The 18,056-nt window shown below is 52.9% G+C and overlaps 8 protein-coding genes across 8 annotated transcripts; 2 read left to right on the forward strand and 6 right to left on the reverse strand.

Annotated features, from left to right (window-relative positions):
• Nucleotides 1-1,693: 1,693 nt before the first annotated feature.
• On the reverse strand, nucleotides 1,694-4,000 carry CKM354_000027700 (uncharacterized protein; the record flags this gene model as incomplete). Its single annotated transcript, XM_044795362.1, has 2 exons — nucleotides 1,694-1,750; nucleotides 1,811-4,000. 2 exons carry the CDS (start codon nucleotides 3,998-4,000, stop codon nucleotides 1,694-1,696), a joined length of 2,247 nt encoding a protein of 748 aa, XP_044651297.1.
• A 922-nt stretch (nucleotides 4,001-4,922) lies between these two features.
• CKM354_000027800 (uncharacterized protein) lies at nucleotides 4,923-5,228 on the reverse strand (the record flags this gene model as incomplete). Its single annotated transcript, XM_044795363.1, has 1 exon — nucleotides 4,923-5,228. One exon carries the CDS (start codon nucleotides 5,226-5,228, stop codon nucleotides 4,923-4,925), a length of 306 nt encoding a protein of 101 aa, XP_044651298.1.
• A 688-nt stretch (nucleotides 5,229-5,916) lies between these two features.
• CKM354_000027900 (uncharacterized protein) lies at nucleotides 5,917-8,006 on the reverse strand (the record flags this gene model as incomplete). The annotated part of the gene is made up of 3 exons (XM_044795364.1): nucleotides 5,917-7,644; nucleotides 7,753-7,832; nucleotides 7,895-8,006. 3 exons carry the CDS (start codon nucleotides 8,004-8,006, stop codon nucleotides 5,917-5,919), a joined length of 1,920 nt encoding a protein of 639 aa, XP_044651299.1.
• A 2,096-nt stretch (nucleotides 8,007-10,102) lies between these two features.
• Nucleotides 10,103-11,776, reverse strand: CKM354_000028000 (uncharacterized protein; the record flags this gene model as incomplete). Its single annotated transcript, XM_044795365.1, has 1 exon — nucleotides 10,103-11,776. One exon carries the CDS (start codon nucleotides 11,774-11,776, stop codon nucleotides 10,103-10,105), a length of 1,674 nt encoding a protein of 557 aa, XP_044651300.1.
• A 583-nt stretch (nucleotides 11,777-12,359) lies between these two features.
• Nucleotides 12,360-12,909, forward strand: CKM354_000028100 (uncharacterized protein; the record flags this gene model as incomplete). Its single annotated transcript, XM_044795366.1, has 2 exons — nucleotides 12,360-12,788; nucleotides 12,853-12,909. The coding sequence occupies 2 exons, from the start codon at nucleotides 12,360-12,362 to the stop codon at nucleotides 12,907-12,909; spliced, it is 486 nt and encodes a 161-aa protein (XP_044651301.1).
• A 1,659-nt stretch (nucleotides 12,910-14,568) lies between these two features.
• Nucleotides 14,569-15,549, forward strand: CKM354_000028200 (uncharacterized protein; the record flags this gene model as incomplete). The annotated part of the gene is made up of 1 exon (XM_044795367.1): nucleotides 14,569-15,549. One exon carries the CDS (start codon nucleotides 14,569-14,571, stop codon nucleotides 15,547-15,549), a length of 981 nt encoding a protein of 326 aa, XP_044651302.1.
• A 154-nt stretch (nucleotides 15,550-15,703) lies between these two features.
• Nucleotides 15,704-16,665, reverse strand: CKM354_000028300 (uncharacterized protein; the record flags this gene model as incomplete). The annotated part of the gene is made up of 2 exons (XM_044795368.1): nucleotides 15,704-16,543; nucleotides 16,615-16,665. 2 exons carry the CDS (start codon nucleotides 16,663-16,665, stop codon nucleotides 15,704-15,706), a joined length of 891 nt encoding a protein of 296 aa, XP_044651303.1.
• A 345-nt stretch (nucleotides 16,666-17,010) lies between these two features.
• Nucleotides 17,011-17,802, reverse strand: CKM354_000028400 (uncharacterized protein; the record flags this gene model as incomplete). The annotated part of the gene is made up of 1 exon (XM_044795369.1): nucleotides 17,011-17,802. One exon carries the CDS (start codon nucleotides 17,800-17,802, stop codon nucleotides 17,011-17,013), a length of 792 nt encoding a protein of 263 aa, XP_044651304.1.
• Nucleotides 17,803-18,056: the final 254 nt, after the last annotated feature.

Below are 18,056 nucleotides of genomic sequence, written 5' to 3' on the forward strand. Positions count from 1 at the left end.
AGACGAGCTGCAAGAGGGTCTTCCTCGTCCGCGAGCTGGTCGACGAGGTCTCCTGTGTCGCTCCAGAGCGAGAAATCGGAGTCGTGATCGGAATCGAAGGAATCGTCGAGGTCGTCAGATCGGCGGGTCAGGCGTTGACGATCCGCCTTCTCGTCGTCGTCGTCGTCTTCGTCGTAGCTGTAGGAATCCCTGCTCTGTCGCCGGCCAGAGGAGGAGGAGAAGGTGTGCAGCGGGATGGTGGGTTGGTGGTGGTGTGTGCTGCTACTGCGAACAGAGTTCTGAGCGTTGAGAGGAATTTTCGAAGATAGAGGCTGTTCGGCAGCCCTCCAGACCGACTATCGGTTGGGTGCGATAGGGGAGTAGGAAATGCAAGGTCCCGGAATGTAGGCGTGTGCTGCTTTGACTTGCTTGCCAGCGGAGCTGCAAGGTGTCGTATGGTGTTCAAGCGAAAGGTTGCCGCTAGTCTGCTTCGCCGGCCGGATGTCACGCTTTGGGGGAGCACGAGACTCGTTTCCGCGCGCTGGATGCTGGTGCGCGCGTGCAGGTGGACGGCTATAGGATCGCGCTGCTGACTGTGTTCCACGATGATGGCTGAAAGAGCGAGAGTACGTATACAGGAGACTGGTGCAGGTGATGGGAATAATAATGAAGCCTCTCAGAAATGGCAGAACTCTATGCGCCCATCTCTGCTGCCAATCCGCTGCCGCTGCTGCTTGGAGGCTGCTGGCGTGAAGATCCACCGCGCCCCTATCCCAATCCGTCCCTATGCGGCGGAGTTGAGAATCCTCTGCACCGCGCGTCTCATCAAATTCCCTTCAAATCTCTTTGTTGCCTTCCCAGTCCCTCAAACACCGCATAAGTCAATGTCACGCCAACCCGCGCGCTCTCCACACTGTCTCTTCCCTCTCCGCACTGCTCCACGAGGCCGTGGGCACGCGACGTAGCCGAGTCTTCACTTAGCAATCGCCTTCGTCACGCTGCATCGGCAGAAACGTGGCCGAGATGATCGAGGGTCTCAGCTTCCCTGCTAGCTGCCAACGCCGCTGCTAACCCGCAACTCCACCATTGTCGGAATCGCAAGGTCACACCGACAGCCAACATTTGTTACATAATTGAGCGGCGTTCGGAGTACAGTCGTCACTACTCACATGCAGGGTGGAGTACAATAGGCAGCAGTTGCTAATGGCTGATCTCCTTGGTGTTTGTAGTAGAGATGTCCAGCCAAGACATGAACAAACCCGACATCACCCACAACCTGAACAGAGCTATCTTGCAAAACCGATTGACGAGCAGAAACAGCATCAGATTTGTCAGTGAAAGGCACGATTCGACCCAGCACGAAAGAAGGACCTCCAAGCTTTGAAGCGCTCAAGCCGACCATTCACGCTCGTATATCTGAATGTCGATGAACCAAAATCCCACGTCTCGGGACTACATCCATCGCAGTGCAGCAAGAGCATACACTTGCGACATGGGCACTTGTCAATGACTGCAGTCTGCACACGAGAATAGCAGTTCGTATCAAGCGGACTCAATACATACCGGCAAAAGATTGTATCTTAAATACATTCATGAGAATCGTACTCTCAACGCATACCACAATCAATCTTTCTCGCATGCCTCCTCGCCGCAACACCCATTCCAGTAACGACAGTCTCAACTCCATTCACACATAAACAACATCCTCTGACCTCTAAAGTCCTCCCACAGTCTGCGCCGCATTCCAAGCTCCGTTATTGATGCTTCCTCCCTGCGAAGTGTGTCAGCCGCAATTCCACTCGATGATTCTATCCTTCCCTCTCGTACTCACCACATCCCTCTCAAATCCGTTCTGCGTCTTATTACTCGAATAAGTACTCTTCCCTCCAAAATCCATACTATCACTCTGTCCGCTATCCTTCCTCATCTGGCGTACATCCCATCCATTGGACTGGCCTTGCGAAGAAGCAGTATAATTTTCTCTCGGCGATGTACGATCGATGTTTCCGCCACCATTGTTAATCGCCACGACCTTCGCATCATGCCGTCCCGCAGACTGCGGATCCACTGAGAAGCGACTACTAGCCGGTGTCGGGACTACAGTGTTGTCTCCGCCATTATTATCAATTGTGACGACTTTTGCGCGTTTACCGGAACTCTCGGTCTTGCCGAGGGACAGTGGTTGAGGAACAGGCTTGTTCTTTTGGGTTGCGGCGGGGTGGCTGCTGTTGTTGAGATTATTCACGATGGAGTTCGTGTTGCTGAATCTGTTTGGTTTGGTGGAAGAAGAGGAAGATTTCTTGTTGACTTGTTGTCCGACGATGTGGTTTGGGACTTTCCTGGGGTCTTTGCCTCCGCTGAATTTGCTTTGCCATGGGGATGTGGTGCTGTTACCTGCATCGACGTAGTTGTTCTTCTTAGGCTTCGAGTTGGAGGCATTTGTTGTTTTGTTGTTGTTCGACTGTTGCGGTTTGCTGGGCTGGTCTCTGGTAGCGAAGTCGACAGCTTTGGTTGCGGGAGGCGTTGGCTCAGTTCTCCCTTGACCTGCAGCTGTAGAAGCGGTGGTGTTCACTTTTACAGGGCCAGTATTGCTGTTATTGGCATTTTCAGATTTCAGATCGCCATTACTGGGCCGTGAGAAATTCATGTATGGGCGAGTTGTCGAGTTGGAGTTGTTGCCGTTGTCATTGGGTGCCACGCTGAATCGACGGTTATCAGAATTCTTGCTGGCATTGTGGGACGACCCCTGCTCTTGTGCGTTGCTTCGAACTGCATTGTTGCTGTTGTTGTTGTTGTTGTTGTTGTTGTTGTTGTTGTTGTTGTTGTTGTTGGTAACAGGCTGATCGCCATGCGTAGCTTGCGTACCAGCACTCGCAGTCGAAGTATCCTTCTGACCTCCCTTATTCTGCCGCTCACTACTCTTGTTCCTCGCAACACTGGAGGTTGGTGACCATGTAGTCTTATTCGGCTCCATAGGCAAGGGCGGCGATGTCCTGATTGTGGAATTGAAGGCACTGCCTTGCTTCTTCGCCACGCCCGAGACCTTGGTGGGACTGAGCCCATCATATTGAGGAGACTTATCGGTACTGTTGTTCGACCTCGAGCTATCTGCGGTCTGTGGACGGTATGCGTTCTGTCCATTCGTATCAGCAGACCGTTGTCGGCTATGAGAATGAGCAGGACCAGTTTCACGAGAAGTCGACCTTCCAATGCCATTGTTTGCTCGACTGCTGTTACTGCGTGCGAACTGCGTGGGCTGGAAACTGCCATTGCTGGATGATGTTCCGGGTCGAGAATCATCAGCGAGGTCGCGTTGCCTTCGATTCGCAGGACTTCGATGTGGACTTCTGGAGAGTGTCCTTGCCATGTTCTCGGTTGCTCTGATCATGTCTGCTTTGCTTCGCTTTTGTTTCAGAGCATGCCCGGTCGAGTGAGGAGCGCCCAACGGGATGTTCGTGCGGAGGCTTTGCTGCGCTTCGAACTCGTCCTGAATATCTGCTCGGGATCGTCGTTGATCACGCCTCGAATTTTCCGGTCCGCTATTGATCTGTCGTTGGCCAGTTTGGTTTTGTTGTGCGGTCACATTCGCGCTCTGATCCACTGTGGAGCTGCCGTTCGCTCCATTTCGACTTGAAGTTGCAGTGTCGTTGCGCTGCCAGGAGGATGATTTTTTCGGCTCAAAACCACTAGCATTCACATGGTGGTCTGCACGATCCATCGAAGGCCGTTGATAAGTATAGCTAGTGGATCCTTTAGAATAATCATTGCCCGACCTCTCCGCATCATCGCTGTTGTATGCCCGTGAAGTATCAGGCCGTCGCGGGGTCTTTCGCTCCATATTCTGCATGCTTTTCGCAGCCTTTACTGTCGAATTTGGCCCATCCTTCTCAAGTTTAGTCCCACGGGAGCCCGTAGTCCGAGGCTCATTCGTCTTGTTCGCATTTTTGTTCTTTCCATCTTTCTTCTCTTTCCTTCCTGGGAACAGATCTATCCGTATCGCAGAATTGTCAAATAAACGCATACTGATGAAGTTTGTCTAACAAATCAAGAGCGACCAGCGCTTTCTGTTTGGTAGATGTCTGAGAGATGAAAATTAGTGTACGGGTGAAAAGGTGAAACTATTCCGTTCAAAGTGGCTGTGCGGTCGCAAATGTATCACGGGCATGGCAAGGGAATACTCCGAGAAGAACTGTATCGTGTCAGGCAAACAGCCATACAGAATGCAGAGCATCGTCACCGGCGTCACGCTCCGCAACCCAATGCTTCTGGAAGCAGGCCATATGACGCCGTCTCAAAGGCTGAAACAAGTTCTGCCGCGCTCGATCGTCGCAATTGCAATCGCAAGCTCTCAGATGAGGCAGGATGTTCGTAGCGGGCGAGTCGGTTTGCAGGTGAGGTCGGTAGACATGAGTCGTGGACATGCAGATCGTGACGTACCTGGGCGGTTGCCCAGCACCGTCGGTGCGAGAGAAAGGCACCTTTTGACTTCGACATATATTGCATTACCAGCCTCATCCCGGCGCAGAGCACTCTATCATTGCAAGCGAGGTCTCGAGAAGGTGTTGTGAAATGTCTCCGAAGGCAAAGCTGACAGATGCCAAGCAACTTTCGCGCTAGAGGTGAGAATCGCATATAGCCAGGATGCCTGCGCAAAGACCAAAGTAAAGCGTACACTGCCATTGTAAACAATTGCATGATGATGCGAATTCTTTCTGTGAGTGTCATGGGCTGCATGTACGCCCGCCGTCCGTTCGCAATACCTTTCAATGTTGCCCTCAGAAGTTGTGCACTTCTAGACATCAGCATTAGGAACCGCTTCACTGTAGAGCATGATCTGCGTATTATTGCCCAACTCGCGGACCCTGCAAACTGTGTCGTTTCAGCATTCGGCATTCAACGGAGATCTTATTCGCATTCGCCTTACTGCAGATCATGGATGTCAATCACTTCTCTCCGTCATCCGAGGCGTCCTGAACATCCTCAAGATCGTCATAACAAGAATTGAGGTATAGCAGAAGTTGTTGCTCATACACCTTGCGCAGTGCTTCTTCGGATTGCATCCGTTGTATAGCTGTTTCCTGATATGGATGGCGTTCAGACATAATCGGCTTGACATGCACGATCTGATGAAGGTCTCGAAGCGCCCAGTAGGTTGGTGGCGTTGCGTGCTGCAATGAGTGTTGTGTGTTCGATGAGGTGAACATCTTTGCTTGCGATTGCGCTGTAGAAAATGCGGGCTTGATGCTCATAGTGTCAGTGCTTTGCGCGCAAGGCAAGGACGATACCACGCATTCGCTGCTTGCGCCATGGCGCTTTCATAGCTTGGGGGAGCATGAGGTATGAGCACAAGTGCATATCTGCACAGCTCTGGATGCTCTTCGCGATGCATAGCATAGCAGGAGCTGAGAGTAGCTGCAGTGCCACTTGATAAGCAGCCTTGCGAGCTTTCTCCGTGGGCTGCAGTTGACAGATAGTATGCCACCCATATCGCCATGCGACGTTTCGCCAATGTCAGTGTTCTACAGACTTTTGAGCGGAACTGGATGAGTCTGATCCAGCGAGGACGGCGTTCCGTCGTTCGTTGGCATAGGGTAGAAGCCTTCTTGCCAATCCAGAACGCTTGCATGTCGACAGTGCGATTCGCCGGCTGCCGCTGACATGCATGCAGCATGTCGTGCAGCACCCCCAGCAGACGAGCTGAACGAACATGAACCGGAACACGCCGTGTGGCGGCTGAGATGTAATTGCCTCTGGCTTCTAGTACTGTCTACACGATCGCGTGCGCTTTGCGAGATCCTCATTCCCAAGCCCATGTCAAATAGCGCCACGAATGCAACAATGAAAATGGCGTCAGCCATGCGGTGATCCGCTTTCCGTGAATTTCATCACTTACGATAACAACATTAGAAATTCGCTCAAAAGAAGACATCAAAACGTTCAAAGGTCATTAGTATCCCAAGACCGCCGGCTCCAAGCCATTGAAGAGCGCTGACAGGTCCGAAGCGTCTCCTCGCTAGCACGCGGCGAAATCTCGATAATCGAGCTGAACTCGGTCATGCGCGAGCGCCGAGTGCCTGTGCTTCCATCCACACTGGATGATCGTGGAGTGCTAGCAGCTTCAGTGGCTGTGAAAACCTCCTCACCATCTCCAGAGCTGGCTGTTGTGGAGAAGTCTATCGTGCCATCCAGGCTGTTGCCACTACTGGGAATGGTCGTCGACACAGCAGATATCCGTGAGCTGTAATCGGGAAGGACCTCGGAGTGATACGAAGGTAAAGTCGTTGTGCTGGCTCTTGACCTCCGTGCCGGACGTGGTACTCGCGGTCGCGGTGGGCCGTGGATCGCCGCCAGGTCGTATCTGTGTTCGTCCACGCGCACGAGGCTGGAGACGATATCATGAGCGTGTCTCAGCTCGCGGATTTCGGCTTCCATGACCTCGCCCTTTTCGGCTGCCTCGATGTCTTGTTCCAGGAAAGCGTCCTGGAGGATCAGTGCCCGCTTCTCCTCGTAACCTTCCATCCTGGGCTCTTCATTCTGCATGCTGAAGCAATTGACGCTGCGAAGAAATGCCTCCCACCTCTTGCGTATGTCAGCGCGGCGAGCAGCACGTCGATATGCTCTCGCGTTGCGTCTCTCCTCCCGCTCGGCCAGCTGGTCAACCTTTCGCCGGGCAGACATACACTTCCGTCGAATGAAACTGTAGAGCGCTGTCAAGCCGCATGCACAAGCGATCACGCCAAGAACGCGATAGAGCATGCTTTGAGGGTAGATAATCTCCATGGATTGTCGAACGGCTGCACCGCTTGAGTGCAGGTTAATGTGCCCGGTTGCAGCCAGAGCTGCAGACTTGACACTCATAGGTTTGGAGGTGGCCATCTCTGCGGATTCTTCCCGATTCTCTTCATCGAGTTGGATGAGTGGCTGTGCGCTCGGATCTTGCACCTGCACGTAGTCGAAGTTTGAAGCCGTCTCTACTCCCATCTTGTCACAGATGCGTTGTGCAATGACCTTCGCCGCACAGACAACGCCATCACACTCGTGAAGTAGCTGCCCCAGTGGAACATTCTGTCGGTGATCCTTGAGACACTTTGAGATTCCGTGCTTCTTGGCAGCAATCTGGGTTGAAAGTGCGCTGGCTTGTGCTTCGAGCTGGAGAAGAGACTCGATTTCAGCCTCGATATCGAGCTCGTCTACATGCTCCTGCCCATGCTGGTCCGCAAATGGGTTTGCATCGAGGACTGTGTCCGCCGACAGGAGTTGGGCCTTGCGTTCTGACACAGCTGATTGCATGTCAGTCACCCGGTAGAGCTTCCGCAGTCGCCGTTCGGAAGCAGTCGGTTGCGAAACGATGTCCAGCTCAAAGTGTGACGTAGCGAACTCATTCACGGACAGTACAAGCAGGCTGAGATGCTGTGTGTCTGCTGGCTCGCGAAGTGGTCGTTGGGTGTCGTCTACTGGAATATAACCAGACAACGATACGTCAACGAAGTGGGGACTTCCACGCTCATCCGGAATGGTCAGGATCTGAGTCGAGGGTGAAGACACGGTCGCGAAGAAAGTCCCGTCAGCTACGGCCGTGTTCCATTTCACGTCCAGTTGCTGGTCATTGATGGTGATGTTGGTGGCGAGGAGGTCGGTGGCGCGGTGGACATTGAGCTCGACGACCTGAAGCGAGCGTTAGTCCCGAGGAGAGGAGCGGAGTCAGAAATGAAACTGGTCTGGACGGAGCATTGGATCAAGGAAGTCCTTGTGACGCGAGTGTGCAGCACCTACCAAGGGAGACGTCGTAAGCTGAACTTGCGCATCCTTGTAGCCTGGAGTGAAGGCGAACCTCGTCGAGGCATTTTCTAAATCTGTAGGCGCAATGGTTCATGAGTGTGTGCCTTAGCGCATTGAAAGGACTAGGCAGACTCACCAGACTCGAGTATCTCCACGTCGCGAATGGTTCGTGATACTATGGGCATACTGTGCGGCTGAATCGGTAGCGCCGCCGCAAGCTGAACAAGGAAGAACCAGACCGAGCGCATCGCTGCCGCTGATGCTCGGTGGTTGCCCTCACATTCCCACCTTGGAGTCGTGTGTACAAACGATGAAGTGCCTGGCGGCCGAGCGAGTGATCCAAATGGCTAAAACGACCAGGTGGTGTCGGTGGAGCACAGAAGAACTTGAACAGCTGTTCGCGTGATTGTAATCCTGCTGCCTGAGGAGGCGCAGTCCGGTGAGCAATGGGTCAAGGCGTTTTTCGTTTTGCGCTGGTCATCCTCCTGGCAGCGATCCCGCATCGGGTCGCCGCATTCTGGAGTGCCATGAGTGCCATTGATAGGTCACACCATACGATGGACTGTCCGGATTGCTGTAGAGACTGTAGACATGATTGCACTGGGACGAGGCTGAGGCCTGAGGCCAGATGCACTCTGACTTTTGACACTCGCTTAACTTATCCGAATGCTTCGACTTATCCGACCACCCGGCTACCACTTATCCGATTCAAACCTCAAGCAACCACATCTTCAGCACTGGTGACAACATCGCGCTGTCTCCAACAAACTCCCCGACAACAACCACCAAAATGGTAAGCCCATGATCCCTCACAACCTCGAACTGCAGCTCACAAAGCAGGCACTAACTTCTACAACCCCCAGCTCCCCCTCGGCCTCCTCACCGCGGCGCAAGGCCACCCAATGCTCGTCGAGCTCAAAACCGGCGAAACACTAAACGGCCACCTCGTCAGCTGCGACACATACATGAACATCACACTGAAAGAGGTTGTGCAAACGAGTCCAGACGGAGATAAATTCTTTCGGTTACCCGAGTGTTATGTGCGCGGGAATAATGTGCGTCAGAGAAACAACAGTCCATGCTTGAGGTTTAGTGTTTAGAACAAATTGCTGATGACATGTTGCGCAGATCAAATACCTGCGCGTGCCGGATGAGGTGGTAGATTTGGTCAAGGACCAGCAGGCGAATCAGCAGTCACAGCGCGGCGGGAGAGGAGGTGGACAGAGGGGAGGACAGGGTGGAGGTCGCGGTGATCGCGGGCGAGGGCGCGGTCGTGGTGGGCCGAGAGGAAGAGGGCGAGGTGGAGATTGAGGTGCGAAGATGGATGCCGTATGAATCACGATGATCATGTCTCGCCGCGAGAACACGCTGGGGCAACCCGAAGAGGACAGGAGCGATGCGTGCTGAGCAAGCGATATCACTAGGAGGAAGAAAGCATCGAAGACACGCTCGAAAAGACAAACCCTGATCGCGTCTGCGGAAGGGTTACATTCAGAGACATGCGTGGAGGATAACAAGACGTGGTATTGGCTGCGAGGTCGATAAGCCACATAGGACCTTGGTCCACACTACTGTCGCATACCAAGTCCTTTCACATAGAGCAATAGTGGCTAGCGAGGGACTCCGGACTGTATGAATCCAACTCATCAATAGTGCTTCATGGCGATCCTGAATGTGTTCTTGTACCGTACGCTCACTAATCCAACCCCCCAAGCCGGAGCCAATGCCAGGGAATAAGCTCGCAAGGAGCCAGAAACGCCAGTGCAGATCTCCTTTTGAGCCTTGGTATGACAGCCCTTGCGGAAATCGGCACAGTCTATCTATCTCTACATGATCCGAGTCGTCTGGGCCCGGAGTACTGTACATTCCAACACTGAACTTTGAGCGAGCCCCTGCTCGAACATCATGTTGGATGAGCACAAGTGGCGTGGCTCTGGAACGGCAGGGTATGAACATAATAACGGCGGAGCAGCCTCGACTTGCCATGGGGGCAGACCATAACCGACTGCGTAGGCGCACCCTTACAGAGGCCCCTGCCTCGTACATACCTCGATTGTCAAAGCGTCATTAGTGGTCCTCGCCAGGCGGAGGACGACGTGTCTCTTCGATGTCCGGCGTCGAATGCGCAATAGATTTATGGCCCCAGCTGATATGAAACATGGCTGGCCGGCTGCGAAGTGCTGTAAGACTTGCCTTTCTCGTAGCCGACATTGCCATTAAATCGCAGCCGTGGTCTTTTGCGTCATCGCATGAAGAAAGTGCTTCATGGTAAGGAGATATGTTCGTGAGACCAAGTGGGTCGCGCCATCAAAGTCTCGCATACCAGACTTTGAATGAAGTATGCTCATGCGCAAGCATCGTTCCCCGGGATAGATATCAACTTTGCGGTCGAGAACGAAAAGCGCTTCTCAGCCGCCACAAACTCCACAATCTCGCCAGTGGAAGCACTTTTGATCTCATTTCCCATATTGATCTGCGCTGCAACGCCCTCGATTGCCGACTGAAGAGTGTCGACTTTCTCGTCAAGCTGCGAGCTGTAGACTTTGAGAGTCGAACGTGCCAAGTGATCATATGCCTGGCACATGAGGTCGATTTCGTCGTCTTCTTTTGTCGCCTTGAGGTGTCGCAAATGAGCGCGGAATTTCACGCTCTCAAATCCAAACATTGTGAGAAGTGCGTGTAGGCAGTGCTGGATAGGCGCAAAGGCGTCGACGGGATCCAGTGGCAAGTCGTTGAGGCGCTGTCTAACAAAAGAGCAGATGTCCGAATTTTCCGGCGTCGGGAGGAACGAGTCGCGTCTCAAGAGCACAGAAGTCTCGGATCCAGTTTTTGGGGTTTCGAAATTGTCGAGGTCTGGCAAAAGGTCGGTGATGCATGTCTTGAGTTGACATGGCTCGGCAACAAGTGCTGATAGTCTCGCGTCCACGAAATCTTGTAACATGCACGTTTGGCGCAGTAGGCTGAGCGAGCCCTGCAGCAGTGCCAGTGTTTCCAGTATGCACGCATCTGAGATTGGACATGAACATGTCTGCAGAGGCATCGGCTCGCTCATGTCTGGTATAGTCGCCAGGGTATCAGTTCCAAAGATGGGTAAGTCGCTATCGTGCGTTCCTGGCGTAGGCAGCAAGGGAACTGGCGCGCATCTTGGCTTCGAAGTCCTCGCTTGATATTCTTCAACAGGTGGAAAGTAGCCGTGGTCCACCATGGTGAGATTCGCGACCTCTGTCGGAGATAAGGTGCTCGGCGTCGAAGGGAGCGTCTGGCATGCAGAATTGGGTCGTGAGGAATGTCGTCGGAGGTCTTTAGGGTAGGCAAAGCCTTTACCACAGAGATGACATCGATAGCTTGTCCGCTTCCCAGGTTCGTGAACGGCGGCATGTTTGGTCAAGTCCCCAAAGCGATCGTACACCCTGTTGCAGGACGTGCAGGGATATGCACCCTGGATTTTGGGCATCCGCTTCCTCCGCGTTGAAGTTGTCGTGGAGAGCCGCGTTCCCGTGACTCTGGTGACGCTGTTCGTGGCAGAGCTTTTTGCAGGGAGAACATCGGCCCTGCAAATATTGCTCGAAGGAATGCTAGCAAGCGGCGCTGGTGTTGAAGCCACTGCACCTACTATATCTGCGCCTCCAAGCGATTGCGGCTCCATTGGTGCGGCGAAGTTGGCCGTGGCCCACGCGCCATGAAAATTGACGGGCTGTGAGTTGATCTCTGTTGAAACAAGCGTCGTTGTAAGTGTAGTCTTGCGTATGGCCGTCGTAAAATGTCCTGCAATCTCGTGATTCAATGTGGCGGCAGCGTCAATGCTGATGTAACCACTGACGAGGGCGTCGTCCATGGTCTGCTGCACTTGTTGCCGGAGATCCAACAGCAAGCGCAGGGCTTGACTGTAGATTTCCGGCGTCGTCTCCGGTTGCATACAATCATCTGAAGTGATGAGGGACAGCATGAATGGATCAACTGTGTTTGCGGACAGGATATCACTGCCTGCTGGTGGCGTACAGAACGAAGTGTCTTCCATCGTGCTCGTAGGAGAAGCATCAAGGATCAAAAAGAGATCGAACGGCCATACTTACCTAACAACTGAAGTGCTGCTAGCGGCCGCCAATACGCAGACGTGCATACATATCAAGTTTTATGTTGGCGGAAAGGATGCAGTTGGAGTGCTTGAGGAAGATCGATCGATGGAAGCTTCGTTGGCCAAAGTCGCGGCAAGAACAGCTTGATCTGGCAGCTGCCACCCTTCTCCCCAAATCAGCTCAGCTCGCCGCCCAAGAGACTCAGACTTTCAGTGGCTTGCCTCGCCATGCGCCTCACCATTCAAATGTGGAGGCCGACTAACTAGGCCGCCTGATGTCGCCCAATCTATGTCTGTCTGCAACTTGGCCTCATACAAGACACAAGACTCTCCCAAGACCTTCTGCCAGCAACTTCATTCGGCACCTGATGCCGTACTGGCCTTCGGATAATCAGCCTCGGTAGGATGCGAAAGTCAAACCTTCCTTCGCTTACATCAGTCTGGCAGCAAGCAGCAAGGTGATTATTCGCCATTGACTCGTCGCACAGCATTTCAGAGCACCGCTAACAATGGCTCAGCCGTCTACATGTTGCCAAGTCCAAGCGACTCGAACGCGTCATGCGACTCCGGCATATCATCCCCAAATGATTCGTTGTCTGAAGCAGATATCGCGAAACAGCTCGAACAGAGCATCTACGACGATGTTGAAGCCGTGAACAAACGCAACTTCGGACGAGACGGGCCATTATACCGACGCAAAGCCTCATACTGGATTGCCGAAGTGACTGCAGGGCTCGCCTCGAAGACACTTACCTGCGATGAATTCGTTCAGGCGGTCAAAGCCCGCACCGCAGCAAATCCTGGATACAGACTGAGAGCGATAGACTTCACGACGACTGTCGACACCAAGAACGGTCGCGCTGAGATCTTCGCTAACATGGAGGTCAGTGGTGGCTGGGACGGCGTCGTGGTTCCTAATGTGACGCTGTGCGAGTATCATCGGATCGACGGGAAGGTTGGTTTCTCATAAGATGTCTCAAGGCTGTGGAAGCTGTCTTTCAGTACTGATCAGGATATAGTGGTATCATGTCGCACACCGATCTATGCCTGGTATGGATCCAAATATGCTTCGATGAGGCTGTACTCTACAACACAATTCAGCCAAGCCTTTAGCTGTTGCCCTGCAGCTTCTGTGCCGCAATGCTCCAGGCAGCCAAATACCTCGGGAGGTTGAACATTCTTAGAGCGTTCATCATCGACTAACGACGAATGCTGAATACGGTCTCTGTGAAACCAGCATAACCCCACTGCATGCCCCTATCGACGAACATACAAGTCCATGCCTGGGAGTCATGTTTGGAGGAGGCACTCCCATCATACTGGACACTGTCTGTCTGGCCTCGGCACTAGTTGCGATGACATGGAGTTCTCATGAAGCTGGCCATGCCTCAACCCAGATGTTACAGCCTTGGACATCCCTATTGTCAAAGCGCGTACCTTTGGCTGAGGTGTCTGTTATTCTTGCTGGACTACTGGTGGGAGCCGTGCCGACATATACGCTAGGTTTTACACTTGGCCTTATGATGAGTAACATGGTTGCGACAAGCGTGCTGGCAATGGCCCGGGTGAAGACAGCGACTTACGCCACTTTTCCCCTCTGTGTCGCTTCAGCGCTCTGTCTCCTGGCTGTAGGACTGGGCTTCCTTGCTTCCGTAACTGGGCGTGCCAACATCTATGGGCTGGTAATGGACAATCTGGTGCTGTTCTTGATACTGACTTACACGATCACATTACCGCTCTGGCGAACCACGAAAAGACTGACCGAGTGCCGCACAAATAACCTATGTTCGGGAGCGACTGGAGATCTCGCGACTAGCATCGAGCGTAGCATTTCTGCAGACGAGCCTGAGCATAACGTCGGCCCGCTTGGAACGAACGCTTTGGTCACCGAGATACCCTCAGAAACATCGTCGGCGAGACTTGGAAACGAGCCAGACATGATGCGGGCTCTCGAATCTCGGCCATTGCTTCCCGTTACAGATCAAAGCAAGCTGCGCTCGGAGACGCCACTGCGAAGGAGCTTTACGCCGGTCATATACACCACTCATAGCAACTGCTGCTTTTGCTGTCAGCTGGAGCGCTCGCCGGCTCGTCACGCACAGCTTGTTATGCGAGGTGCAACCTGGAATCTGGGTCGGATTCATTATAGCAACTTGCCGCATCCTACCTTTACTACGTTCATTGTGGCGACGAGACTCATCAGATCAAGCTGATTGTGCGAGGACGATATGCACGAATAATTTGTTACTACTCGCCCTGGGCGTGTCCATCGCCTCTGTCGCCCCTCCCTCTTTATTTTGGCTCGTGCTTACAGCACTATCGCACGGAGCTGGACCCATCTTCGCTGCAATAGGTATCTGGTCGCCTTCAAACGTGTGGGTGGGAGGCATTGTACCGCTGATTCTTGCAACATCGTCGAGCGCCCTCGAGGCTGCTGTTAGAATGGGATTCGAACACCCACCGCAGAATGGCGAGATACCTCAGTGCTTCTGACATTTCGGGGTATGGTCGCAGAGGCGTGCGGGCGAGAAACCGATATCAAGCATCGACGTTATCGACATCCTTCCGATAGCGGGAGTGCCTCGCGTATGTCACGCATGAGCTGAAGCTGCAGGATGCGCGGGAACTTGCTGGAGTTGACCTGCAACTCGGCTTGGCACCATGATGACAGGATATATAATGCATCCTGCCTCAGAAAAGATACTCACTTCTTCGCACTTATCTCAGGAGGCAACATGGAACTCAAGAACGAATTCTCGTACGGCGGTTGGACTATCAAGTACGCCTTGCTGGAACCAAGCTTGTCTTCTGCAAACAGATCTATCACTGCACCTATCGTGTTCGTACACGGAACACCATGGTCCTCTGTGACATTCGGGCCCGTAGCTGAGGCACTGCGAACACAAACTTCATCACAAATTCTTCTTTACGATATGCCCGGTTACGGAGAATCTCAAGCTTACCAAGTACAACAAAATGATCCAAAGGACGGTCTTTTCAAAGGCGATACCTCAGTCCGCTTTCAAGCCGAAGCCCTCGTCGCTCTCCTCGATTACCTCCACCTCGACGGCAAGAGCTCCAATTCCAGGCCTCACCTGATCGCACACGATATCGCTGGATCCATCGTCCTCCGCGCGCATCTCCTCCTCGACTGCCAATTCCAAAGCCTCCTATTGATGGATACCAATTGCGTCCTCCCTTGGGGCGACGGCTTCTACAAACTCGTTCGCTCTCAACCAGAAGTTTTCCAGAACCTGCCACCTCACACTTTCGAAGCGATGCTTCGAGCTACGATACGAAGTGCATGTCACGATCCGGAAAAGTTGAAAGGCGGTGGATGGGAGGACAAGTTGGCGGCGCCCTGGTTACCGACTTCAAGCTCTTCCACATCGTCCGATACAGAAGATATTTCTGCTTCGGAACGGCAATCGTCTTTTGTCCGGCAGATTGCGCAAGCGAACGATAAAGATGTCGCTGAGATGGAAAATGACAATCTCTACGAAAGTGTGCGATGCCCAGTAAAGATTCTCTGGGGAGAGCAGGATCAGTGGATTCCGAGGCAGAAAATGGAAAAGTTGGGTGACATGTTGAGAGACGGAGGGAAATTGAGAGAATTCGTGGTTGTACCTGAAGCGGGACATTTGTTGATGGTCGATCAACCTGAGAGGGTTGCCATGGAGGTGCTGGGATGGTTGTGGAAGCAAAGTATGAAGTAAGTAGATGGGTCGATGAAGTTGACATTCCGCAATAGTAGACGACAGACTTTTCGAAACAGTGGTATCTCGATAGCTTGCGTGTGCCAGACCAGTATACATACAAGACTCATGTGCTCAAATCAACTCATCCGAACATTGTTTTTTCTCACTCCGCTTACTCTCCACCACCTCCATCATCCCCTCCGAAATCCGCTCCGTCTTCAAATCCGTCCTGATACGCATCCTGCTCATCATTATCCATAGCATTCATCAACATAGCACCACCGAGCAACCCCGCTCCCGCACCCAACGCAGCTCCACCCGCCATGCCCATCCCTCCACCTCCGCGTCTAGGCGGCGGTCGCCCATACATTCCTCCTCCCATCATTTGCTGTTGAGGATACCCTCCATAGCCCTGTTGCGGGTAGCCGCCATAACCCTGCTGAGGATAACCTCCGTAGCCTTGTTGAGGATACCCTCCATAACCTTGCTGAGGATATCCACCACCGCCATATGGTGACTGATGAGGTTTCGCCCCTCCAGACAATTTCGATGTGATTTTCCCTAACAACCCACCAGATTTCTTCCCGCGGTTCTGTTCTTGATCGGGTAAAGGACTACTCGTGGACCCATACGGTGAGCCATAAGGTTGTCCGACTTGTGATTGTGGAGCACCTTGATAGTATCCATCTGCTGCACCTGCTCTTGGTCCATTATTCCGCGCATTCTCTTCTTCTTGTAATTGTCGCGCGAGACGTTCGTCTTCGGTCATGTTGGAAGTGTTTCCGCCGTTGTTGTTGTAAGGATTATTCGTCCCTAAGTGGCCGCCTTTTTCGGGTCCGACGTTTTGACTGGAAGAGTGATCGTATGCTGGGGGGCCGTCTGCTGGTGGGGGCGCAGAGCCCGAAGGAGGAGGGTAGACGGGTTCGGTGGGTTTCTCCCATTGAGATTGTTTGGTGTAGGTGTTGACGTAGAACCATTCGCTGTATTGTGTGTTCCAGATTGCTTTCCAGCCCTTGAGTTATATTGTTAGCGATCGCTGCCTATTTGATGCATATTTGTCGGCTTTGGATTATGTGAACTCACTTCTGGAACTTTTGGTGGCGGGGGACCTGGAGGAGGGGCGAAATCTGCCATGCTGTGGGAACTGTCGAGATGCTGTTTGTGATGAGGTGAGACTAGGTATTTATTATGTGAAGGCGGATAGTGTACGCCACTGCGAACTGAAGGTGGTCAAATGCGCACTGCTGAGCCCCGCGGATGCCGAACGATGACGCAGAAACCAAGAATCCCGGCAGCTTGGAACAGGGTGTTCGCGTCAACGGAACAAAGAGATGCCGATGACATGTGATTGAGTGAGTTGGAAGTGCAAATGCCCTCTTTCGTCTGTATCGCAGCTTATGGTTTACCTCGCAGTATGCTTGAGCGCACCTCAGGCCACGCAGACGGGGCCTGCCGTCGACACTCTCATGAAAGCATCCATCATTTGTCGACAACAATGAAGGGCACGCCGGCAGTCTCGAAGGTCCATTTCACCCTCTCCACAGATCTCGCGTCTTGCTCGATCCCATCTCCTGGACGAAAACTCCTGAACCTCTGCTGTATCGTGATCTTCGGCTGACAGCCAGCGCGATTAATACCCTTCAACGCGTAAGCCAGCTCTTCGCATGATCGATCTGATATGGGCCCCAACTCTCGGCATGTTTCAAAGTGTATGAGCAAGTGTAGCGACAACTCAGGCGAGTCCAGCTTCCCAATCAATTCTCTCAGTAGTCTCATTTGACCCGCCGCCGCACGCCCCTGCGCACCAAAGTCTATGGATCCCTCGACTTGCACGTTCCTCGCGCGGCTGAGGAGATTTCGGCAATCCGTTGTTGATCCCAAGGGCTTCCAAGGGATGACTCGAGGACTCCACATGCTATAGTACGTCCTTGACTTCCGGTTCGAGGTATGATGATTTGTGATGACAAAAAGTGTTTTGTTGTAGATGAGGTCCATGGCTTCAAAATAGATCTGGCGGCATGTTTGAAGGATGGCAACCGAGCGAGGTGTGGGGAAAGCGGTACGATGAAGCACAACATCGTTTGTGTCTTTGCTGCCGGTGTATCGATCTTTGCGGAATCCAAGACGACAAACACCGCAGTGCAAATTCCAATTTACGGCTTGTGAGAGGTGACTAGTTTCGATATCGGTAGATGGCCATGCTAAGACGTAAATGAGTATTTCTTGTCGTAGCTCAGCTGGAAGAGCGAGGAGATGTGAGTTGAGCGCCATTGGCGATGCGCGAACCGGGGAGAGGTGTTGTGAGTCTGTTGATCAGTGACCATTGATGGTATCGTATCGCAACAAATATACAGTCGCAAAGCACTGATGGCAACGCTTGGTAGTGCATACCCGTTGACTCACTCTGATCTTCACGGTATTGTGGTGGCTATGCATCGTATCCGCATTGTCCAATCGCTCTCCCTCGGAGCAAGGACACACTCGTCCAACTTCGAAGGAGAGATGACTGTTACGCGGTGTCCGTA

The sequence above is a fragment of the Cercospora kikuchii genome, assembly GCF_019650295.1.
Source record: "Cercospora kikuchii DNA, contig_00001, whole genome shotgun sequence".
In the NCBI taxonomy this organism is placed as follows: Eukaryota; Fungi; Ascomycota; class Dothideomycetes; order Mycosphaerellales; family Mycosphaerellaceae; genus Cercospora; species Cercospora kikuchii.